This window comes from Gorilla gorilla, chromosome 20 (genome assembly GCF_029281585.2).
Source record: "Gorilla gorilla gorilla isolate KB3781 chromosome 20, NHGRI_mGorGor1-v2.1_pri, whole genome shotgun sequence".
Taxonomy (NCBI): domain Eukaryota; kingdom Metazoa; phylum Chordata; class Mammalia; order Primates; family Hominidae; genus Gorilla; species Gorilla gorilla.
Window position 1 is genome coordinate 52,295,722 of NC_073244.2, and position 25,675 is coordinate 52,321,396.

The 25,675-nt window shown below is 50.1% G+C and overlaps 1 protein-coding gene across 6 annotated transcripts in view; it reads left to right on the plus strand.

Moving 5' to 3' along the window:
- The window catches only part of SPTBN4 (spectrin beta, non-erythrocytic 4), a 105,126-nt gene that overhangs the window by 71,515 nt on the left and 7,936 nt on the right, over positions 1-25,675 (plus strand). For 3 of the 6 annotated variants that reach the window (XM_055369439.2, XM_055369440.2, XM_031004511.3), the window contains 10 exons: positions 7,274-7,498; positions 8,319-8,408; positions 12,221-12,499; positions 12,590-12,720; positions 14,151-14,355; positions 15,086-15,466; positions 18,200-18,444; positions 23,465-23,603; positions 23,703-23,787; positions 24,205-24,401. In XM_055369439.2, coding sequence (XP_055225414.1) covers positions 7,274-7,498; positions 8,319-8,408; positions 12,221-12,499; positions 12,590-12,720; positions 14,151-14,355; positions 15,086-15,466; positions 18,200-18,444; positions 23,465-23,603; positions 23,703-23,787; positions 24,205-24,401 — 1,977 coding nt within the window. Of the gene's footprint in view, positions 1-7,273; positions 7,499-8,318; positions 8,409-12,220; positions 12,500-12,589; positions 12,721-14,150; positions 14,356-15,085; positions 15,467-18,199; positions 20,900-23,464; positions 23,604-23,702; positions 23,788-24,204; positions 24,402-25,075; positions 25,670-25,675 lie in introns of those variants that run through there. The other 3 variants (XM_031004512.3, XM_055369441.2, XM_063701344.1) reach the window with 2 other exon arrangements.

The following is a 25,675-nucleotide window of genomic DNA, read 5'->3' on the forward strand; positions in this document are numbered from 1 at the left end:
TCAGCTCGCTGCAACCTCCGCCTCCCGGATTCAAGCGATTCTCCTGCCTCAGCCTCCCAAGTAGTTGTGATTACAGGCGTGAGCCACCACGCCCGGCTAATTTTTGTATTTTTAGTGGAGATGGGGTTTCACCATGTTGGCCAGGTTGGTCTTGAACTCCTGACCTCAGGTGATCTGCCTACCTTGGCCTCCCAAAGTTCTGGGATTACAGGCGTGAGCCACCACCCCAGTCTCTCTGTCTGTTTTTATTTGACTTCTCTGTCTCTGCCTCCTTCCCTTGTTCCTCATGTCCTCCTTGTGTCCTCTCCCTCATCCCGCACCACACCCGCTGCTGCAGCAGGCTCTCTGGGACCCCACCTCCCAGGTCCTGGCCACATGACCCAGAATCCTCTCTCGGGGCCTGTCGCCAAGCTGTGCTTCCTGGCCAAGAAGCCAGATGGTGGAGTCTCAAGTCCTGGCTCCCCAGCCCTCAGGGACCTGGCCAGCTGGTTGGCCTCAGCCACAGGCTCCTGCTTGGAGAGGTGGGGGACTGGTCTCCTGCCAGATGAGAAAATGCACTAGAGGCTTTGCAGCTGCCAGGCTCTGTCCCTGGGGACCCCACACTTTTTCCAGGCCCACCCCCACCCTAAGCAAAGCTCTTTCTCTGGCCAAGGAAACACCCTCCTCCCCCTGTTCTGCTTCTCTGTCCCATGTTTTTGTATCCAGCTCAGCATGGCCTAGGAGAGGAGTGCACATTCAGGGACTATACAGTCCCAGTCCTTGCCTTATTGGGACTCAAGGGACCCCATCCTTTCTTTCTTTCCTTTTTTTTTTTTTTTTTTTGTTTGTTTTTTGAGACAGAGTCTCACTCTGTTGCCCAGGCTGGAGTGCAGTGGCGCAATCTCGGCTAATTATGTCTTCATAATTCACAAATTATGTCTTCAATTTGTGAGGGTGCTGGCTCGGGGTCTGAGGGGTGGAGTGATCAGTAACTCAAATTACGTCTTCACAAATCTCCTTGTCTTCATTTCTGAGCACCGCTTTCTTCTGTGTTGGCCTCATGGTCAGGGAGTCCCTGATGTTGGCAGGATGACCCCAGGATGCCCAGCCTACCTCCTCCCAACTTAGGAAGCCCATGGGAAAGAGAGCATCTCTTCTGTGCACACACATTTTCCTGGCAAAAATGGGGAGAGTGGCCGGGCACAGTGGCTCACACCTGTAATCCCACACTTTAGGAGGCCAAGATGGGAGGATTGCTTGAGGCCAGGAGTTGGAGACCAGCCTGGCCAACACAGCGAGACCCCACCTCTACCAAAAAAGAAAAAGTGGGAAGAGTTTTCATTGGCCCATCTAAGGTTACGTGCTCATATCTGACCCAATCTTTATGACCAGGGTGTTTTCAGTGTTCTGATTGGCCCCACTTGGGTCATGTGATTACCCATGACTCTCTAGGTTTCATTTGCCCTTCAGGAAGCTCAGGACCTGAGAGTGAGTTTTGATGTATTTGGAAGGAGAGGATGGATTTTGGGCAGGCAAAACCAACAACTCTGCACTACAGAACCTTGAATCAAGAAGTCTTGGCTTGGTTCTTGAGTTTGGGGTTTTGTTTTGCAGTCATTTGTGGTAATCTGCTACCACTTAATTTTTTAATTGTTATTTTGTTTTCTTCTCTAGCTTTCCTCCATCTGTTTAGAATTACAAGGGTAATATATGAATATATTCTTTTGGGAAAATATTTTACTAACCGAGCAGTCTTCAGTAAAATATAAAGTCTCACTCCGATCTGCCTCCCAATCCCACATCCCAAAGAGAGCCTCAGTTATTTGGTGTGCATCCATCTAGACCTCTTTCTGTGCATTTACAAGTATACCTATATGGATGTTTAATGTTTTTATATTATTTGCTTTTCATGTTTAATTTCAATTTTTGAATAAATAAATTTTCATGGTGAAGACATCAAAACCTCTAGGGAAATCCCATGGGAAAATTATCCCCTTCATCCCTGTTCCCCATTCATTAAGTTCTCATCCCCTCCCCCAGTAAGTACCATCTGTTATGAACTTCTTGTTTACTCCAGGGAATTTTTATGCATGTGCAATCCACTATAAATTTATATTCATAGGTAGGTTCTAAATTGCTGCTGCTGCTGCTTCTTTTTTGTTTGTTTGTTTGTTGTTGAGACTGAGTTTCGCTCTTTTTGCCCAAGCTGGAGCGCAATGGCGCGATCTCAGCTCACTGCAACCTCCGCCTCCCACGTTCAAGCAATTCTCCTGCCTCAGCCTCCCAAGTAGCTGGGATAACAGGTGCCTGCCACCATGCCCGGCTAATTTTTTGTATTTTTAGTAGAGACCGGGTTTCACCATGTTGGCCAGGATGGTGTCTATCTCTTGACCTCGTGATCCGCCCGCCTCAGCCTTCCAAAGTGCTGGGATTACAGACGTGAGCCATTGTGCCCGGCTTTTTTTTTTTTTTTTTTTGAGATGGAGTTTTGCTTTTGTTGCCCGGGCTGGAGTGCAGTGGCATGATCTCGGCTCACTGCAACCTCTGCCTCCCAGGTTCAAGTGATTCTCCTGCCTCAGGCTCCCGAGTAGCTGGGATTACAGGTGTCTGCCATCACGCCTGGCTAATTTTTTGTATTTTTAGTAGAGATGGGGTTTCACCATGTTGGCCAGGCAGGTCTCAAACTCCTGACTTCAGGTGATCCACTCGCCTTGGCCTCCCAGAGTGCTAGGATTACAGGCGTGAGCCACCGCACCCAGCATGCTTTTTCTTCTTAACAGTAACACTTGGCTATTATTCCATACTGGTCTGGATTTGTTTCACCATTTTACTCTTTTTTTTTTTTTTTTTTTTTAAGAGAGGGGGTCTAGCTGTGTTGCCCAGGCTGGTCTCAAACTCCTGGGCTCAAGCATTTCTCCCACCTCAACCTCCTAAGTAGCTGGGATTACAGGCATGAGCTGCTGCACCTGACTTAACCGTTTCTCTCTTGATGGGCATTGAGGTTGCTTCCAGTTTTTTCCCATTATAAGCTCTGCTGTGATACTACAACTTTGTGCATCTGTGCCAGTATTTCTTTTTTTTCTTAAAAAATATTATTATTATTATTATTTAAATTTTTTTTTTCAGGATGGAGTCTTGCTGTGTCACCCAGGCTGAATTGCAGCGACGTGATCTCGGCTCACTGCAACCTCCACCTCCCAAGTTCAAGCAATTCTCCTGCCTCAGCCTCCCAAGTAGCTGGGATTACAGGCATGCATCACCACGCCTAGCTAATTTTTGTATTTTTAGTAGAGACGGGGTTTCACCATGTTGGCCAGGCTGGTCTCAAACTCCTGACCTTGTGATCTGCCTGCCTTGGCCTCCCAAAGTGCTGGGATTACAGGTGTGAGCCACTGCACTTGGCCTATGACAGTATTTCTTTAGTTATATTACTAGAAATGCAAGTGCTGGGTCAAGCAGATGCATATTTTGCATTTTGATGTAAAGACCTGCCAAATTGCCTTCCAAAAAGGCTCTACTAGTTTATGCCACCACTGACAGTGGCTGAGTGTGCCCATCTCCCAACATCTTTGCCAGCATTAGATACTATAAGTGTTTTACATTTTTGCCAACCTGATGTGTAGAAAAGAATGCCTTGGCCAGGCGCAGTGGCTCACTCCTGTAATCCCAGCACTTTGGGAGGCCGAGGTGGGTGGATCACCTGTAGTCAAGAGTTCAAGACTAGCCTGGCCAACATGGTGAAACCCCATCTCTATTAAAAATTCAAAATTGGCCAGGTGTGGTGGCTCACGCCTGTAATCCCAGCACTTTGGGAGGCCAAGGCAGGCAGATCACAAGGTCAGGAGATCGAGACCATCCTGGCTAACATGGTGAAACCCCATCTCTACTAAAAATACAAAAAAAATTAGTCAGGCGTGGTGGTGGGCACCTGTAGTCCCAGCTACTTGGGAGGCTGAGGCAGGAGAATGCCGTGAACCCAGGAGGCAGAGCTTGGAGCTTGCAGTGAGCCAAGATAGCACCATTGCACTCCAGCCTGGGCAAAAGAGCGAGACTCTGCCTCAAAAAAAAAAAAAAAAATCAAAATTAACCGGGTGTGGTGATGTGTGCCTGTGATCCCAGCTACTCGGGAGGCTGAGGCAGGAGAATCACTTGAACTGAGGAGGCAGAGGTTGCAGTGAGCCGAGATCATGCCATTGCACTCCAGCCTGGGCAAAAAGAGCGAAACTCCATCTCAAAAAAAAAAAAAAAAAAAAAGAAAGAAAGAAAAGAAAAAAGAAAAGGAAGTCTTGTTTTAATTTCTATTTTCCAGCTTATTGATAAGACTGGGCATCTTTTCATAAGCTTGTTTTGTCTGTTGCCTGTTCACATCTGATGCCCATTTCTCTTTTTGGGCAGTCCTTTTTTTTTGCTGATGTCATTCATGTATGCATTGAACAAATCATAACTGGAGGCCTATTGTGTACCAAAAATTGTTCTAGGCTTTCAAGAATATAGCAGTGAGTGTGACACAGCCCCTCCCATCATGTGGGTCACATTCTGGAAGCAAGGGACCAATAAAAATACAAAAGTACCTGAGTGCAGTGGCTCAAACCTGTAATCCCAGCACTTTGGAAGGCCAACGTGAGAATAGTTTGAGTCCAGGAGTTCAAGACCAGCCTGGGCAACATAGCAAGACCCCATCTTTATGACAAATTTCAAAAATGAGCTGGGCATGGTGGTGTGTGCTTGTAGTCCTAGCTACTTGGGAGGCTGAGGCAAGAGGATCCCTTGAGCCCAGGAGTTCAAGGCTGCAGAGAGCTATTATCTCGCTACTGCATGCCAACCTGGATGACAGAGCAAGACCCTGTCAAAAAACAAAACACACACACACAAATCAAAAGAGTTGTCTGATGGTGGTAAGCACTGTGAAGACGAAGCAGGATGGAGGGAAATTCTTTGATTGTTAAACTAGTTCCTTGCACTGATACATATCAATTTTTACAGTTTGTCATTTGCCTTCTAACTCTATGAAATTTTGGTTGATGCAGAAGTATTTTTTAATTATTTTTTAAATTATACTTTAAATTCTAGGGTACATGTGCACAACGTGCAGGTTTGTTACATAGGAATTCATGTGCCATGTTGGTGTGCTGCACCCATTAACTCGTCATTTACATTAGATATTTCTCTTAATGATATCCCTCCCCCCTCCCCCCACCCCATGACAGGCCCCGGTGTGTGATGTTCCCTGCCCTGTGTCCAAGTGTTCTCATTGTTCAGCTCCCACCTATGAGTGAGAACGTGTGGTGTTTGGTTTTCTGTCCTTGCGATAGTTTGCTCAGAATGATGGTTTCCAGCTTCACCCATGTCCCTAAAAAGGACATGAACTCATCCTTCTTTATGGCTGCATAGTATTCCATGGTGTATATGTGCCACATTTTCTTAATCCAGTCTATCATTCATTGATGGACATTTGGGTTGGTTCCAAGTCTTTGCTAATGTGAATAGTGCCACAATAAACATACGTGTGCATGTGTCTTTATAGTAGCATGATTTATAATCCTTTGGGTATATACCCAGTAATGCGATCACTGGGTCAAATGGTATTTCTGGTTCTAGATCCTTGAGGAATCGCCACACTGTCTTCCCCAATGGTTGAACCAGTTTACGTTCCCACCAACAGTGTAAAAGTGTTCCTGTTTCTCCACATCCTCTCCAGCATCTGTTGTTTCCTGACTTTTTAATGATCGCTATTCTAACTGGTGTGAGATGATATCTCATTGTGGTTTTGATTTGCATTTATCTGATGACCAGTGATGGTGAGCATTTTTTCATATGTCTGTTGGCTGATGCAGAAGTATTTTTATGTGATCAAATTATAAATCTTTCCCTTTATGTTTTTTATGCTTGGGAAGATTTTTCTCCATCCCAACATTATAAAAGCATTTGCCCAGGTTTTCTTTTAGTGCCTTATGGATTTACTTACTCTGTTTAGGTCTTTAATCCATCTGGAATTGTTTTCAGTACAAACAGCAAGGAAAGGATCCAGCTAAATTGGTTAGCCATTGGCCCATGACCATTCATTAAATAATCCATCTTTCCCTTGGGGATTTGAATTGGCACCTATGAAACCCATGGATTTTCCTGTGTATTTGGGTCTGCTTTTGCACTTTCTGTCTATTCCTATGACACAGCAGCCATCCAAATTACTATAGCTTTGTATTTATTTTTGATAATTTCTTACTATCAAATTTTTTTATCCAGTAATCCCAGCACTTTGGGAGGCCAAGATGGGCAGATCACTTGAGGTTATGAGTTTGAGACCAGCCTGACCAACATGGTGAAACCCCATCTCTACTAAAAATACAAAAAAAATTTAGCAAGGCATGGTGTCAGGTGCCTGTAGTCCCAGCTACTTGGGAGGTCAAGGCACGAGAATCACTTGAACCTGGGAGGTGGAGGTTGCAGTGAGCTGAGGTTGCCCACTGCACTCCAGCCTGGATGACACAGCACCCAGGCTGATTTGTTCATCCGTCTCCAAAAAAAAAAAAAAAAATTCAGCTGGGTGCCGTGGCTCACCCCTGTAATCCCAGCACTTTGGGAGGCCAAGGTGGACGGATCACCTGAGGTCAGGAGTTCAAGACCAGCCTGGCCAATATGGTGAAACCCCATCTCTACAAAAATACAAAAATTAGCCGGGCATGATGGCGGGTGCCTGTAATCCCAGCTACTCAGGAGGCTGAGGCGGGAGAATCGCTTGAGGCCAGGAGGTGAAGGTTGCAGTGAGCCAAGATTACGCCATTGCACTCCAGCCTGGGCAACAGAGCGAGACTCCATCTCAAAAAAAAAAAAAGCGTTAACAAAAAATTATTACTATATTTGATGGTAATAATTTTGGAAAGTTGACTCTTTGGACAAATTCTTTAACTTCTCTTGGCCTTGGTTTCCTCCTCTGTAAAACAGGGAGACTACCAATCTTGAAGGGTTGTTCTGGGAATTAGTGAATTAATGGACCACTTTAGTTCCGGGGTCAGGTAAGCCTCTTTAAGAAGGTAATACTCCAGCTGAAATCTGATTGACAAGGAAGAGCATGCCTGGCAGAGGAAACAGCAAAGGCAAAGGCTCCGAGGCAGGGACTAGCTTAGTGTGATGCAGGTTCATGCGGAGCGCATCGCTCCTGGAGGGGACTGAACAAGGAGAGAGTGGAAGGGTGGGCCGCGGTGAGGGGTCTGGCTGTCACCATAAGGGTACTGGAGAGCCACAGCAGGATCAGGAGGGCGGGTGGGGCCCATTGACCCTGCCTCTGTCCCCACAGTCCATGGAGTCGCAGGTGGAGGAGTGGTACCGCGAGGTGGGAGAGCTGCAGGCGCAGACGGCGGCGCTGCCGCTGGAGCCGGCGAGCAAGGAGCTGGTGGGTGAGCGGCAGAACGCGGTGGGCGAGCGCCTGGTGCGCCTGCTCGAGCCGTTGCAGGAGCGTCGCCGCTTGCTGCTGGCCTCCAAGGAGTTGCACCAGGTGGCGCACGACCTGGACGACGAGCTGGTGAGGCTAGCGCAGGGGCCTGGGGCGGGGCGGGGCGGGGCGGTGGGGCGGAGAAGGTGGGCATGGGGCGGGGCTGAAGATGGAGAAGGCTGAGACCCTCCCACTCATACGCTGAAAGACGCATTCAGCCCTTCACTCATTCATTCATTCACACTCATTTACTCACTTTGAATCATTCGTTGATTTATTCATGAAGTCACTCATTTATTTATTCACTCATCCATAGTTTGTTCTTTCCTCCACTCATTTATTTACTTACTATTCATTCATTCACTACTCTGTTCCTCATTCCATCACTCAATTTCCTGATTTGCTCATTCATTTGCTCACTCAGTTGATCATTCTAGCCCCAGCCCTGTGTTTGGATGATAGTGGGGCCACAGGGGTGGCCAAGGCAGACCCCATTGTGCCCCAGAGGGTTCAGAGTCCAACGGGGAAAACAGACTTGTCCCCAGACAGTGACAATTCAGGGTGGTTAGGAGTATGATAGGAAACAAGACCTGTATGTGCAAAGGCCAACGGTGTGAGCCTGGCTTAAGTGCAGAGAGCAAGAAAGAGTATGTCAACAGAGGAGACTGAGACAGGTGTGGTGGTGCCTGTTGTCCCAGCTACATGGGAGGCTGAGGTAGGAGGATTATTTGAGCCTGGGGATTGGATCCCATCTCAAAGAAAAAAAAACAAAAAATGGAGGAGGCTGAAGATTCAACTGGGCTCTTAGACAAGGAAGGGCCTGGGATGCCGTGCAGGTTTAAAGTTTAGTTGCGATGCAGGGGTTCTTGGATGCATTCTCCCCTTGACCTGCTTCCTGTGTCCTCTCCAGGCATGGGTTCAGGAGCGGCTGCCACTGGCCATGCAGACAGAGCGAGGCAACGGTTTGCAGGCGGTCCAGCAGCACATCAAAAAGAACCAGGTGAGCAGAGCCAGGTGAGGGAGCGAGTTAGGACATTTGGATACATGTGATAGAAACAGCTGAAGGTGGTTAAAGCCAAAACAATGAATGTATTGGCTTTTGGAATTAACAAGACTGTGGACAGCAGATACAGATGTATCCAGGTGCTTCCATATATTTTCATGTCTCTTGGCTCTATTTTTTTTTTTGAGATGGAGCCTTGCTTTGTTGCCCAGGCTGGAGTTTAGTGGCACAATCTTTGCTCACTGCAACCTCCACTTCCTGAGTTCAAGCGATTCTCCTGCCTCAGCCACCCAAGTAGCTGGGATTACATGTGTGCACCACCACACCTGGCTAATTTTTGTATTTTTAATAGAGATGGGCGGGGGCAGGAGGGGGGGTGTTTCATCAGGTTGGCCAGGCTGGTCTCGAACTCCTGGCCTCAAGTGATCCACTCGCCTCAGCCTCCCAAAGTGCTGAGATTACAGGTGTGAGCCACCACGCCCGGCCTGTTTGTTTTTCTGCATGAGCTTTCTTCTTAGGCCAGTCCTCCTCTCCTGGTGATAAAAGGCCTCCAATGGATTCAGGTTTACCTCCCACCAGCAAAACTGAAGAGAATTTCCCACCTCAATAATGTCAGCAGTAGTCTCAGGAATAACTCTCATTGGCTCACCATGCCCATGGCATCCCACACCCATCCCTGAACTAATCATGATGGATGGGGTCTCGGACTGCTCCTTGGGCTGGCCTGGTTAAGTGCCCTCCCCTGGAACCTGCTGCTGGAATCAGCCTTAGCTTAATTACCAAGGCTGAGATGGAGGCAAAGGGGGTTTCCCAAAGGAAAATCAGGGGCTTGAGACTAGAAGGAAGGGGAATAGCTATTGGACAAGGAAAAAGTAAAACAACAACAAACAAAATCACAAAACATCAAGTTAGCCTGGTGTGGTGGTGTACCCCTGTAGTCCCAGCTACTCTGGAGGCTGGGGAGGGAGGGTCCCTTGAGTCCAGAGGTCAAAGCTGCAGTGAGCCTTGAACACCCCACTGCACTCCACCCTGTGCAACAGAATGAGACCCTATCTCTCTCTCTCTCTCACACACACACACATCCCCCAAAACAAACAAACAAAAACACCCATAGGGACAAAGGACAGAGATAATCAGCAAGAGGGTACTACTGCCCCCTAACCTGAGCAAGGTGGGGGAGGGGGCCTTTGAGCTCCTAAAAAATTTCTGAATCTGTTCATTCCTCTGGGGCTCAGTTTCCACATCTAAATAAGTAGAGTTGGTTTAGAGCAGTGGTTCTCAAACTGCATACGAAGGGAACCCCTTGGTCAAAGCAACTATTTCACCAAAGCCTAAAGCAAGACATAAAAGAGGAATAATAATAATAAGGCATTGTGCCAGGTGTGGTGGCTCATGCCTGTAATCCCAGCACTCTGGGAGGCCAAGGCGGGATGATCACTTGAGCCCAGGAGTTTGAGACCAGCCTGGGCAACATGGGGAAACCCCGTCTCTACCAGAAATACAAAAGTTAGCTGAGCGTAGTAGAAGGTGCCTGTAATCCCAGCTACCTGGGAGGCTGAGGCAGGAGAATTGCTTGAACCCAGGAGGCAGAGGTTGCAGTGAGCCAAGATCACACCACTGCACTCCAGCCTGGGTGACAGAGTGAGACCCTGTCTCAAAAAAAAAAAAAAAAAAAAAAAGCATCGATTAAAGATTTACTGTGTGCTGGCTGGGTGCAGTGGCTCATGCCTGTAATCCCAGCACTTTGGGAGGCTGAGATGGGTGGATCACCTGAGGTCAGGAGTTCGAGACCAGCCTGACCAACATGGTGAAACCCTGTCTCTACTAAAAATGCAAAAAACTAAGGCCAGGTGCGGTGGCTCACGCCTGTAATCCCAGCACTTTGGGAGGCCGAGGCGGGTGGATCACAAGGTCAGGAGATTGAGATCATCCTGGCTAACACGGTGAAACCGCGTCTCTACTAAAAACACAAAAAATTAGCCGGGCGAGGTGGCGGGCGCCTGTAATCCCAGCTACTCGGGAGGCTGGGGCAGGAGAATCGCTTGAACCTAGGAGGCGGAGGTTGCAGTGAGCCAAGATTGCACCATTGCAATACAGCCTGAGTGTCAAGAGTGAGACTCCGTCTCAAAAAAAAAAAAAAGATTAAAAAAAAAAGAGATTTACTATGTGCTAAGTACTGTCTTAGGGTTTATGCTGATTATTTAATTTAATCCCCTCTATAACCCTATGAGGTGGATATTGTCATTATCCTCATTTCACCAAACAATGTATGTTGGAAGAATAGGGCACTGAAGGATGGTGGGGAGGTGGGTCTACAGATTATTTTGGAAGCTTCCTGATCATTCTGCGGTTGGTAGAGTTATTTAAGAGACTGGAGTTTTGCTGAGATTTTGTTTTCCTGTCTTGATGAAAATACTCTCGGCTGTCAACAGTGTTGGGGACAGAACTGGCTTATCGTTGTCATGGTTGAGGAAACTGATCAAGTGCACTTAGTACTTAAAATTGGGGGAGCTCAGCTGTGTGTGCAGTGAGAGTGCTGGATACACGGGCTGTTAAGCAAAAAATAGCTGCAAATATTATGTATTTGGTGCATGCAGGCTCAGTTCCAAGTACTCCATAGTTTATCACCTTATAACAACCCCGCAAGGTAGATTATCTCAGCCTGATACTAGCTGTGTGACTTTAGCAAATTCCTCACCCTCTCTGTGCCTCAGTCTTCTCATCTGTAAAATGGAGATGGTAATGTTGTCTGGCTCCGTAGGTTGGGAGTGAGGAGGTGTGAGGCTATATTATGTAAAGCTCTTACTTAGCAAAGCACCTGGCAGGTAGCAGGGTAGCAGACACTCAAGAATTGTTGGCTGGCCGGGCACAGTGGCTCATGCTTATAAGCCTAGCATTTTGGGAGGCCAAGGTGGGAGGATCGCTTGAGGCCAGGAGTTCAAGACCGGCCTAAGTAACATAGCAAGACCTCGTCTCTCCAAAAATATTTTTTAAAATAGCGGGGCATGGTGGTGCACACCTGTAGTCCCAGCCACTTGGGAGGCTGAGGCAGGAGGATCACTTGAGCCCAGGAGTTTAAAGCTGCTGCATTCCATCCTGGGTGATAGAGTGACATCCTGTCTCTAAAAAAGCAAAATAAGAAGAGGATGTGCTGGCTGTTATTATCTTTATCAGTTGAGTCACACAAAAAGTTAAATAACGTTAAGGCACACAAAAAAGTTAAAAAAGACTCACAAAAAGTTAAATAAGGTACTCTGAAGTAAATAAGGTTAAGGCACACAAAAAGTTAAATAAGGTACTCTGCAGGTACAGAGCTGGTTGAGGGAACCTTCTGGGGGATGAAAGTGTTCCGCATGCTGATCTGGGCACACCGGTGTATGTGTCTGTACAAATGTGTGCAACTGTATACCTAAGATTTGTGCACTTCACCATATACAAATGATACCTCGGCTGCTAAGCTGCAGGGTTTCTGTATTAGGACCGATCTTGGGTCGGCAAGCGGCTTGGCTCAGAGCACAGTCTCTGGAACCAGCCTCCTGTGTTCAAATCCTGTCACTCCTTACTGGCTGCTTGTTCTTGGGCGCCGTACTTCGCCCCTCTGTGCCTGTTTTCCCACCTGCAGCAAGCATAGGGTTATGATGAGTGAGGGAGTATCAGCAAAATGTTTACATGGTCTTGGCACGTGGTTAGCGAGCTGGGGGTGCTTGTTAATTGCCCCGTGGGCCGTGCCAGTAGCAGAGGAGCGTGTGGTCTTGCAGGGCCTCGGAACGCCCCCTCTCCACCCACATCCCCTTACCTCCTGCCCCCAGGGCCTGCGGCGGGAGATCCAGGCGCATGGGCCGCGCCTGGAGGAGGTGCTGGAGCGCGCGGGCGCGCTGGCGTCGCTGCGCAGCCCGGAGGCAGAGGCAGTGCGCCGGGGCCTGGAGCAGCTGCAGAGCGCCTGGGCCGGACTGCGGGAGGCTGCCGAGCGACGGCAGCAGGTGCTGGACGCCGCCTTCCAGGTGGAGCAGTACTACTTCGACGTGGCTGAGGTGGAGGCGTGGCTGGGCGAGCAGGAGCTGCTCATGATGAGTGAGGACAAGGGCAAGGTGCGCCCGAGCTGGGGGTGCGGAGGGCCTGGGGGCGCAGGAGCCGGGGGCCGCCGCTGCCGCCTCATCGTGGGCGCTTTGTGCCCCCAGGACGAACAGAGCACACTGCAGCTGCTCAAAAAACACCTGCAGCTGGAGCAAGGCGTGGAGAACTACGAGGAAAGCATCGCGCAGCTGTCGCGCCAGTGCCGGGCGCTGCTGGAAATGGGGCACCCGGACAGGTGGGCGGGCGCGTGGCCGGTTCACAGGAATGGTCCAGCAGGACCTGAAGCTTCGCTGTTGGGAGTTGGCGCAGCGCTGGAATTGGACGTTGGGTGGGAGAGGTCCTCCTTGCTGTGTGCTGGAGCCCTCGAATTTGGCAAGTGGGCGGGCCGGAATGGGGGGACGCGGCCCAGGGATGGTTGAGAGGGTGGGGCCAGGAGCACCTGGATTTGAGTGTAGTAGTGGGGACCTTGTCTGGGGAGAAAAGAGTAGGCGATGTCTAGGACTGGGGTAGAGAAGAATTTACTCAGGACAGGCAAGGGGCTCTTTCTACCCAGTGTCTGGGAGGACAGAAAAGCCTGTGCTGAGATTGGCTATGGCGGTGGGGCTGGAGACCTCCTGGTGCAGTGGGGTGATGTTGCCTCGTGTAGGCGGATGCTGAGCTCCAGGCCTGGACCAGGGATGGAATCTGTAAGGAGGTACAGAGAGAGACCTCTGTCCAAGTGGGCTCAGAGATTGGGGCTAGAGGTGGGATGCATTGGCTGGGGACCCAACCTGGGAGTCCAGAGTCCCACCGAGGTTCCTGGATAGGAGGCGCGTGAGACTGAGATAGAAACCGGGTGAGGCTGCTGAGGTGCGCGGATCACTTGAGGTCAGGAGTTGGAGACCAGCTTGGCCAACATGGTGAAACCCTGTCTCTACTAAAAATAAAAAATTAGCTGGGCATGGTGGCACGTGCCTGTAGTCCTAGCTACTGGGGAGGCTGAGGCAGGAGAATGGCTTGAACCTGGGAGGCAGAGGTTGCAGTGAGCCGAGATCGCGCCACTGCACTGCAGCCTGGTGACAGAGCAAGACTCTGTCTCAAAAAAAAAAAAGAAAAGAAAAAAAAAGAAAGGAAACTGGGTGAGGCTGGATGGAGGTGAGCTTATCCATTTAGGGAAGCAGAGCTTTCCCTGCATGCTGAAATGCAGGGCTGTCTGAACCCAAGACTTGCAGAAAACAGAGTCCTGGCCAGGTGTAGTGGCTCACACGTGTAATCTCAACACTGGGAGGCTGAGGCAGGAGGATCGTTTGAGCCCAGGAGTTTGAGAACAGAGGGAACATAGTGAGACCTCATCTCTACAAAAAAATCAAAAAGTTAGCCAGGTGTAGAGTCACGTGCCTGTGGTCCCACTTGGGAGGCTGCAATGGGAGGATTGCTTGAGCATGGGAGGTGGAGGCTGCAGTGAGTTGTGATCACACCACTGCACTCCAGCCTGAGCAACAGAGCAAGACCCTGTCTCCAAAAAAAAAGAAAAAAGAAAAGAAAACAGAGCTCTACCTGGGGACACAGCCGTGTCTGAAGATTCCAAGGAAACACAGCCCTGTCCTGGGGAGGGGGTTTAGGGGGGTCACGCTCTGCCCCAGAAGTCTCAGGGGTCCATCCCTGCCCCTCCATGTCCCCCATCAGCGAGCAGATCAGCCGGCGGCAGTCTCAGGTGGACCGTCTGTACGTGGCGCTCAAGGAGCTGGGTGAGGAGCGCCGGGTGGCTCTGGAACAGCAGTACTGGCTGTACCAGCTCAGCCGCCAGGTGAGCGAGCTTGAGCACTGGATTGCCGAGAAGGAGGTGGTGGCTGGCTCACCCGAGCTCGGCCAGGACTTTGAGCATGTCTCGGTGAGCATCATTAGTAATAAGTGATACCAGGAGCTACCACTAAGGTTCTCTGGGCCTTAGTTTCCTCATCTGTAGTATGAGGATAATAACAGCACCCGCCTCATGGCTCTGCTGTGAGACAAATGGGTTAATATAACGTAAAGCACTGAGGACTCTGCTTGGCACACATGCTGCCTCACACAGTGTTAGTTATTATTATCAGCTTATTCTTTTATTGTCACTTATTATTTTTATTGTTACTATTTTGTTACTATTCTTGCCAGGTGTTCAGTAAGTGTTAGATATTATTTTTTGTGATGATGATGATGGTGATTGTCATTACTCTTACCTGCCACAAAATGGTAGCCTCTGCCAGGTGTGGTGGCTCATGCCTGTAATCCCAACACTTTGGGAGGCCAAGGCAGGTGGATCACTTGAGGTCAGGAGTATGAGACCAGCCTGGCCAACATAGTGAAACCCTGTCTCTACTAAAAACACAAAAAAATCAGCTGGGTGTGGTGGCACATGCCTGTAGTCCTAGCTGTTTGGGAGGCTGAGGCAGGAGAATTGCTTGAACTGGGGAGGTGAAGGTTGCTGTAAGTGGCTATTGAACCACTGCACGCCAACCTGGGTGACAGAGCAAGACTCTGTATCAAAAAGAAAAAAAAACATTGTAGGCTGGAGGGGGCTGGTGTATGCTGCCCCTTTGCTCACTTTGCTGAACCCCCCCCCCCCCACTTCCTGATGGCAGGTGCTGCAGGAGAAATTCTCAGAGTTCGCCAGCGAGACAGGTACGGCAGGGCGGGAACGGCTGGCAGCTGTGAACCAGATGGTGGATGAGCTGATCGAGTGTGGCCATACAGCAGCGGCCACCATGGCCGAGTGGAAGGACGGACTGAACGAGGCCTGGGCTGAACTGCTGGAGCTCATGGGCACACGGGCCCAGCTGCTGGCCGCCTCTCGGGAGCTTCATAAGTTCTTCAGTGACGCCCGCGAGCTTCAGGGACAGATTGAGGAGAAGCGGAGGCGGCTGCCCCGCCTGACCACCCCGCCTGAGCCGAGACCCAGTGCCAGTTCCATGCAGCGGACCCTGAGAGCCTTTGAGCATGACCTGCAGCTCCTCGTGTCCCAGGTGGGGCGCCGGTGGCCATCAGGGCAGGTGGGAGGGCCTGGACAGCTGTAGGCAGCAGAGTGGGCAAAAATCAGGCTGTGGAGCAGGTTGAAATTAGGCAGTGGCACAGACAGAAAGCGGACTACAGAACAGGAAGAAATTAGATAATGGAGCAGATAGAAAATGGACTGATGGAATGATATATAGAAATCAGGTATTGGCAGGGAAAAGTGGTACCTTAGAAGGTCTCACAGATATTAAACAGCTTCTGGCTGGGCGTGGTGGCTCCCTTTGGGAGGCCAACGCAGGCAGATCATCTGAGGTCAGGAGTTTAAGACCAGCCTGGTCAACGTGGTAAAACCCCATCTCTACTAAAAATACGAAAATTAGCCAGGTCTGGTGGCGGGCACCTGTAATCCCAGCTACTTGGGAGGCTGAGGCAGGAGAATCACTTGAACCAGGGAGGAGGAGGTTGCAGTGAGCCCAGATCTCGCCATTGCACTCCAGCCTACGTGACAAGAGTGACACTCTGTCTCAAAAAAAAAAAAAAAAAAGCTTCCAATAGAGATTGGGCAGTGGTTCTCCTAAAACTGAATTTTACCTAAATCCAGATCAAGGGTCTAAAGGGAATTTTGAGAAGTCTGAGAGGAATTTGGCTGTGGTGTAGACAGAAATTAGACGACAGACAAGGCCAGGCGCGGTGGCTCACACCTGTAATCCCAACACTTTGGGAGGCCGAGGCGGGCGGATCATGAGGTCAGGAGTTCAAGACCAGTCTGACCAACATGATGAAACCCTGTCTCTACTAAAAATACAAAAATTAGCAGGCATGGTGGCGGGCACCTGTAATCCCAGCTACACAGGAGGCTGAGGCAGGAGAATCGCTTGAACCTGGGAGGCGGAGGTTGCAGTGAGCCGAGATCGCACCACTGCACTCCAGCCTGGGCGACAGAGTGAGACTCCATCTCAAAAAAAAAAAGAACTTAGATAACAGGTCTCTGATAGAAATCATATGACTTTTCTGAGAGTAATTTGATGGGGGCGAATTTAATGAAAAAGGCAACAGAGATATTAGAAATTAGGCAGAGGTTCTGGCCAGAATTCAGATGTGGATCTGAGCAGTCAGATGGAAATGAAGCTGCGGGCCCAATACAACTCAGGCAGCAGGAAATTGGGTTGCAGTTCTAATGGAAGGTAGAAGTTGGGCAATTTTTGTTTGTTTGTTTGTTTATTTTTGAGACAGGGTCTCACTCTGTCACCCAGGCTGGAGTGCAGTGGCGTGATCTCAGCTCACTGCACCCTCTGCCTCCCAGGCTTAAGCGATTCTCCTGCCTCAGCCTTCCAAATAGCTGGGATTACATGCACGCGCCACCACGCCTGGCTAATTTTTATATTTTTAGTAGAGACGGGATTTCACCATGTTGGCCAGGCTGGCCTCGAAATCCTGACCTCAGGTGATCTACCCGTCTCGGCCTCCCAAAGTGCTGGGATTACAGGCATGAGCTACTATGCCCAGCTGGCAATTATTATTATTATTATTATGAGGCAGAGTCTCTCTTTGTCACCCAGGCTGGAGTGTAGTGGTCTAATCTCGGCTCACTGCAACCTCTGCCTCCCGGGTTCAAGCGATTCTCCCACTTCAGCCTCGAGTAGCTGGGACTACAGGTGCGAGCCACCACACCCAGCTAATTTTTGTATTTTTAGTAGAGATGGGGTTTCACCATGTTGGCCAGGCTGATCTTGAACTTCTGACCTCAAGTGATCTGCCCGCCTTGGCCTCCCAAAGTGCTGGGGTTATAGGCATGAGCCACCACACCCAGCCCAGTTATTTTTTATAAATCCTACAAATGACTTAGAAATCAGGCTGAGAGATTCATAGTAATAAGTGGTGGATCTGTTAGAGATGGGGAGGTCACACCAAAATAAATCAGGAGATTGAACCAACAGAGTGAGCAGCAGGCTGAGCACAGTGGCTTATGCCTGTAATCTCAGCACTTTGGGAGGCCAACCTGGGAGGATTGCTTGAGCCCAGGAGTTCAAGATGAGCCTGGGCAACATAGTAAGACTCCATCTCTATTACAACATATATGTATATATCCTGGTACAGTGGCATGCATCTGTAGTTCAGCTATTAGTAGGCTGAGGCAGGAGGATCACTTGAGCCCGGGATGTCAAGGCTGCAGTGAACTGTGTTTGTGCCACTGCACTGCAGCCTGGGCAACAGAGCAAGACCCTGTCTCAGAAAAACAAACAAACAAAAAACCCAAAACCCAAAAGATAGAGTGAGCAGAGCTCATACAGCAGAATGAATGGAAATTGGGCAGGGGACTAATGGCAATTGAACAGCCATCATGTAGGAAACTGGGCTACTATGAAGGAGTGGGTTTGAAATAAACCGAGTTAAAAAAAAATTAGCACATCTAAAAGACATCAAAGTGGAAAGGGGTTTCCTGAAAGACCCAAGGTAGGGGTGGGCCTGCCTGAAAACATAGGTGACAGACCCAATAGAAATAAAGCTCTCAGACCAAAAGAAATCAGGCAGTGGGTTGAAAGAGACGTGGTAGTAGATCTAAAAGAAGTCAGAACGCGGGTAAGTCAAAGAGAAATCGGCAGCAGATATGACAGGAGCCTGGCTGTGGGATCACAGTGTGAGACTCCTTATATCTTGAGGTTCTGCGCTGGAGCAGATGGTGGGAGGGAGGGCACAGCCTGGGCCCCGTGGAGGGCTGGCGCCCGACCTGGCATGCCCTTCAGGTACGGCAGCTGCAGGAGGGGGCGGCCCAGCTGCGGACGGTGTATGCGGGTGAACATGCTGAGGCCATCGCTAGCCGGGAGCAGGAGGTGCTGCAGGGTTGGAAAGAGCTGCTGTCAGCCTGCGAGGATGCCCGCCTGCATGTCAGCTCCACGGCCGATGCCCTGCGCTTCCACAGCCAAGTCCGCGACCTGCTCTCCTGGATGGATGGCATCGCCAGCCAGATTGGGGCAGCCGACAAGCCCAGGTGCCCCTCATCCCTCCTCAGGCTTCCTGCCTCCCCCTGGTGGCCTCCCCCAGCCACCCCCAGCCCATTGACAGCCCCCTTCTCAATGGAATGACAACAGCCAATATCTGTGTGGCGCCTCTGTGTGCTAGGCACTGTTCTAGGTGCTTCGTGTGTATTCAAACCCCTTTTTTAGGCCTGTCATTGGGGACTTCGGTCATGGGGCATCCTTCTGTCCTCTGTCCTTCCCAGTTGCCTATTATTACCCTCTCCATGGGATGTCGCAGCATGAAACAGGCTAAAGACAGGATGGGCAAGGGAGGTGTGGGACTGTATTTGTGAGGGTGGGTGAAGAATTCTAACAATTCCAGCATCTCAGTGGCTTCATTAGTGGGCATTGGCTTATTGCTCACATAGTGGTTGGATGTGAGTGTCCAGCAGAATCCTGTCCCCTGGTGATTGGGAGCCAGGGTCCTTCCATCATGCCACCCTGGGAGTCACATGCTGGACCCTCTGCATCCCGCTGCAGATGGGAAAAGACAGCAGGAGGATCACACAGAAGGTTTTAGGGATAAAGCCGGCGCCCACACACTGCCAGCCCGGTGGCCTAACCTGTCTGCCAGGGAGGCTGCAAATTTTTTTTCTCTTGAGATGGAGTCCTGCTCTGTTGCCCAGGCTGGAGTGCAGTGGCACAATATCACCTCACTGCAACCTCCATCTCCCAGGTTCAAGCGATTCTCCTGCCTCAGCCTCCCAAGTAGCTGGGACTACAGGCGCCCACCACCACGTCTGGCTAATTTTGTATTTTTAGTAGAGAAGGGGTTTCACCGTGTTGGCCACTCTGGTCTCAAACTCCTGGCCTCAAGTAGTCCACCCGCCTCAGCCTTCCAAAGTGCTGGGATTACAGGCGTAAGCCACTGTGCCTTACCTAGGCTGGAAATTTAGTCTCATGGTGTGGCTAGGAAGAAAAGGACCTAGGGAATCAGGGACACCTGGCATTGCTTCTGGGAATGCAGGTCCTGGAGCCTGCATTCATTTACTCAGCAAATATGTATTAAATGCATATGGTGTGCCATGTGGTGAGCAAGGCCAAACACTTGCCCTGAGACAGATTGCATTCTCATAGCACTTATTACTCTCTGAAATATAGTATGGGGATGGGGCACGGTGGCTCACGCCTGTAATCCCAGCACTTTGGGAGGCTGAGGCAGGCAGATCACCTGAGCTCAGGAGTTTGAGACCAGCCTAGCCAACATGGCAAAACTCCGTCTCTACTAAAAATACAAAAATTAGCCAGGCATGGTGGTGGACACCTGTAATCCCAGCTACTTGGGAGGCTGAGGCAGGAGAATCGCTTGAACCCGGGAGGTGGAGGTCACAGTGAGCCAAGATCGTGCCACTGCACTCCAGCCTGGGTGACAAGAGCAAAACTCCATCTCAGAAAAAAAAAAAAAAAAATGAAAAGAAAAAAATGAAATATAGTGTGGGTATATATACATAGGAAGGGAATGATAGCTGGCAAAGTCTCTCTGAGGATGTGCGTTTGACTGGAGACCTGAATGAAGTGATGGGTGAGTCAGGTAAAGTTTTGAGGGAAGAGTTTTCTAGGTGGAGGGACCCACAAGTGCAAGAGCCCAGAAGTGGGCTGTAGTTAGGCATGTGTGAGGAAAAGCTAGAGATCACTGTGGCCAGATGGAGGGAGGGAGTGAGGGAGTGTAGGGTGAGAGGAAGTGAGTACAGAGGGGCACTGGGGCCCTGGAAACCACACATGGTGAGGAGCATGCCTTCTGTATGAGGAACGTGGGAGCCATGTGAGACTTTAGAGCAGAGTGGAGTGATGTGATGTGTACATTTGAGAAAAATAGGCCGGGCATGGTGGCTCATACCTGTCATCCCAGCACTTTGGGAGGCCAAGGCGGGTGGATCACTTGAGGACAGGACTTTGAGACCAGCCTGGCCAATGTGGCGAAACCCCGCCTCTACTAAAAATACAAAAATTAGCTGGGTGTTGTGGCATGTGCCTGTAATCCCAGCTACTGGGGAGGCTGAGGCAGGAGAATTGCTTGAACCTGGAAGGTGGAGGTTGCAGTGTGCTGAGATCGTACCACTGCACTCCAGCCTGGGCAACAGAGCGAGACTCCGTGTCAAAAAAAAAAAAAAAAAAAAAAAGGCTGGGCACAGTGGCTCACACCTGTAATCCCAGCATTTTGGGAGGCTGAGGTGGGTGGATCACTTGAGGTCGGGAGTTCGAGAGCAGCCTGACCAACATAGAGAAACCTCATCTCTACTAAAAATACAAACTTAGCCGGGTGTGGTGGCACATGCCTGTAATCCCAGCTACTTGGGAGGCTGAGGCAGGAGAATTGCTTGAACCCAGGAGGCGGAGGTTGCGGTGAGCCAAGATTGTGCCATTGCACTCCAGCCTGGGCAACAAGAGCGAAATTCCATCTCAAAAAAAAAAAAAAAATTAAATATACAGGGAAGTAAAGGTAACCCACATGTGTATCGTGAACACTTGGCTTGAACAACCATCAACATTTGGCCAATCTAGCCAAAAGAGGTGGCTCACGCCTGTAATCCCAACACTGGGAGGCCAAGGCAAAAGGATCACTTGAGCCCAGGAGTTTGAGACTACCCTACGCAACATAGTGAGACCCCATCTCTACAAAAAAGAAAAAAATTAGTCAAGCATGGTGGTGTGCATGCCTATTGTCCCAGCTACTTGGGAGTCTGAGGGAGGAGGATCACTTGAGTCCAGGAGGGTCAGGCTGCAGTGAGCCATGGTTATGCCATTTCACTCCAGCCTGAGTGACAGAGCGAGATTCTGTCTTAAAAAAAAATTTTTTTTTTTTAATTAGCTGGGCATTGTGGTGCATGCCTGTAGTCCCAGCTACCCTGGAGGCTAAGCCAGGAGGATCACTTGAGCCCAGGTGGTAGATTCAAACCATAGCATGAAGCTATGATTGCCAACTGATGGAACCTTCAGAAACTTGGAATTTGTTTTGGACATAAGATGGCTTAGAATGATGCTGTCCAATAGTTATATAACACGAGCCACAAATGCGAGCCATATATATACTTTAAAATCTTCTTGTGGCCATACTAACAAAGCAAAGCAAATGAAAATTAATTTTAGTAATACATTTTTATTTAACCTGACATACCCAAAGTATTATCACTTCAACAGGTAGTCAATATTAAAACTATTAATGAGGCCAGGCAGTCTCGAACTTCTGGCCTCAGGTGATCCGCCCGCCTCAGCCTCCCAATCTCAGCCAAGCGGAGATCGCACCACTGCAGTCCAGCCTGGGTGACAGAATGAGACTCCGTCTCAAAAACAACAATAACAAAAACAAAGAAACAAAACTATTAATGAGGCCGGGCACAGTGGCTCATGCCTGTGATCTCGGCTGAGATTGGGAGGCTAAGGCAGGCGGATCACCTGAGGCCAGAAGTTCGAGACCAGCTTGGCCAACATGCCAAAAATCCATCTCTACTGAAAATACAGAACAAAAAATTAGCCAGCCTTGGTGGCGGCCGCCTGTAATCCCAGCTACTTGGGAGGCTGAGGCAGGAGAATTGCTTGAACCCAGGAGGTGGAGGCTGCAGTGAGCCAAGATCATGCCATTGCACCCCAGCCTGGGCAAGAAGAGCAAATCTCTGTCTCAAAAACAAACAAACAAACAAAAAAAGGCTGGGTGCGGTGGCTCATGCCTGTAATCCCTGCACTTTGGGAGGCCTAGGCAGGCAGATCACCTGAGGTCAGGAGTTCGAGACCAGCCTGACAAACATGTTGAAACCCCATTTCTACTAAAAATACAAAAAAATTAGCCAGGCATGGTGGCAGGCGCCTGTAATCCCAGCTACTCAGGAGGCTGAGGCAGGGGAATCGCTTGAACCTACCTAGAAGGGGGAGGTTACAGTGAGTGGAGATCGCACCACTGCACAACAACAACAAAAAACTATTAATGAGACATTTTACATTCTTTTTTACATTAACTCCACAAAATCTGGTGTGCATTTTACACTTTACACCAAAATTCAGACTGGCCACATTTCAAGTGCTCACATGTCTAGTGGCTACTGCCTTGGAGAGCACAGACTTGGAACGTTAAAATCATTGGCTAGTGGAACCTTCAGAAGCACAGCTAGAAAAAGTTAGAAAATTTGGATCTTGGCTGGGTGTGGTGGCTTATGCCCATAGCCTTGAACTTTGGGAGGCTGAGGCAGGTGGATTGCTTGAGCCCAGGGGTTTGAGACAAGCCTGGGCAACATAGCAAGACCCTGTCTCTACAGAAAATGAAAAATTAGCTGGGTGTGATGGTGTGCACCTGTGGTCCCCGCTACTCAGGAGGCTGAGGCAGGAGGATTGCATGAGCCCAGGAGGTTGAGGCTGAAGTGAGCTGCGATCTTGCCACTGCACTCCAGTCTGGGCAACAGAGCAAGACCCTATTAAAAAAAAAAAATAGGAAAATTTGGATCTTGAAATCCTAGAAGGTTAGAATCACCAAAGTGTGAAATTTTAGAAACTTGGAAAATTTGAATCATTGAATTAGTGAACCATGGACCCTCAGAATTTGGTCATCGAAAGTAGGTGTCTCAGTCTGGTTTGGTGACTCACGCCTGTAATCCCAGCACTTTGGGAGGCTGAGATGGGAGGATCACCTGAGGTCAGGAGTTCAAGACCAGCCTGGCCAACATGGAGAAACCCCATCTCTACTAAAAATATAAAAATTAGCTGGGCGTGGTGGCAGGTGCCTGTAATCCCAGCTACTCAGGAGGCTGAGGCAGGAGAATCGCCTGAACTCGGGAGGTGGAGTTTGCAGTGAGCTGAGATCACCCCACTGCACTCCAGCCTGGGCCATAGGGTGAGACTTTATCTCAAAAAAAAAAAAAAAAGAAAAGAAAAGAAAAGAAAGTAGGTGTCTTGAGGTGGTATGGGATGTCAGCCTCAAGGATTTGGGGTCACCAGAAGCCACATGTATGGGGCAGGCTGAGGAGGCTCCCTGTGGCTCAGATCCCTGCCTGCCACCCACTGCAGGGACGTGTCATCAGTGGAGGTGCTCATGAACTACCACCAGGGCCTGAAGACTGAGCTGGAGGCACGGGTGCCTGAGCTGACCACCTGCCAGGAGCTGGGGCGATCTCTGCTGCTCAACAAAAGTGCCATGGCTGATGAGGTGGGGAGCAGGGAGGGGGTCCCCCTCTGCCACCCGGGCACATTGGGGTGGAAGCCATTCCACACCCTGACTTCCCTCCCACCCACCTGCCACTCCCAGATCCAGGCACAGCTGGACAAGCTGGGAACCAGGAAGGAGGAGGTGTCGGAAAAGTGGGACCGCCATTGGGAGTGGCTGCAGCAGAGTGAGTGGGGGCCCAGGCACACGTGGTTCAAGGGCACAGGGACATGCTTCAGCCTGTCCAGCCAAGGCCCAGAGGGTGACAGGAGCATGCTTTGCACCCTACCCATGGGTTTCCAGAAGCAAACATAAGGGCCTGGAAGGGTGGACAAGGGGGCTGCCTTGCCATTGAATACCCACCCCTGAAAAAAAAGTCTTAAAGTCCTGGGTGGGGGGACATTAAGGAAGGAGGAATGGGAGTCAGAAAGGAGGAATGATGCCCACTGAAATAGCCCCAGCCTTTGCCATTCCTGCAGAGCCCAGGATGGTCAGGGCTGGGGTATGGAAAGCCGGAGGGGTGTGGAAGGCCAGGGGAAACAGCCATTGCCCCCAGGAAGGGCCCCAGATGCCCCAGAATCCTTACCCTCATGCCCCTCCTCAGTGCTGGAGGTGCACCAGTTTGCCCAGGAGGCGGTGGTGGCTGATGCCTGGCTAACAGCCCAGGAGCCGCTCCTGCAGAGCCGGGAGCTGGGCAGCAGCGTGGATGAGGTGGAGCAGCTTATCCGGCGACATGAGGCCTTCCGCAAAGCGGCTGCAGCCTGGGAAGAGAGGTTCAGCTCTCTGCGGCGCCTGACCACGGTCAGCTCCCCAGATACTGCCCCATTACCCCCACCCCCACCAAGACCCCCACACCCATGGCTCTATATGAGACAGACACACCGAGACATGGTGCTTGGTCCTGTGTTGTGTGAGTGCCAAGACAGACTCTTGCTAGGCTCCCAGTGGAGCAGAGGGACAGACCTGTCACCAGTGACAGCCCAGAATGTCAGGGATGTAACAGGGGAAGAACAAGCAGAGGGGTAGTGCCTGGGATGGGGGAGAGGGAAGGGGAACTGGCCTGGGGGATTCTATTCTGAGACTTGAATAATTAGGTGAAGAGACTGTAGTAATAAAAAGGATTAGGCCAGGTGTGATGGCTCATGCCTGTAGTCCCAGCATTTTGGGAGACCAAGATGGGTGGATCACTTGAGGCCAGGAGTTTGAGACCAGCCTGGCCAACGTGGTGAAACCCCATCTCTACTAAAAATGCAAAAATTATCTGGGCGTGGTGGTGCACGCCTGTAATCCCAGCTACTCGGGAGGCTGAGGCAGGATAATCACTTGAACTTGGGAGGCAGAGGTTGCAGTGAGCCAAGATCATGCCACTGCCTGGGTAACAGAACAAGACTCCATCTCAAAACAACAACAATAAAAAAAAAAAAAACCGCTTAAAGGCTGGGTGGGGTGGCTCACACCTGTACTCTCTTTGGAAGGCCTAGGCAGGAGGATCACTTGAACCCAGGAGTTCAAGACCAGCCTTGGCAACATACTGAGAACCCGTCTCTACCAAAACCAAAAGCAAACAAAGAAAAAACAGCCAGGCGTGATGGCACGTGCCTGTAGTCGCAGCTACTCAGAGGGGTGACTGAGACTCGAGGATCACTTGAGCACTGTACGTCAAGGCTGCAATGAGCTATGATCTTGCCGCTTGCACTCCAGCCTGGGCGACAGAGCAAGACTGTCTCAAAAATAAATAAATAAATAAATAAATAAATAAAGTCTTAAAGTCCTGGGTGGGGGGACATTAAGGAAGGAGAAATGGGAGTCAGAAAGGCACGCAGAGCAATTGATTTACCCAATTTTAAAAAAAGTGATTTAGCCAATTCTTAAAAGAGCAATAGGTGTTTGCCGGAGAGAATAGGCTTTAAGTTCTTGGCAGAGAGCAAAGCATCGCACAGGCCTGGACACCTTGCTTTTTCAAGGAACTGATCAATTGAGTGATGAGGCAGAAAACCCAGGCCGCCTCCCCGGACCTCCCCCTTACCCCGCCCCGGCCCCACGCCTCCAACCTAACCCTGGTCCCTCCATCCTCA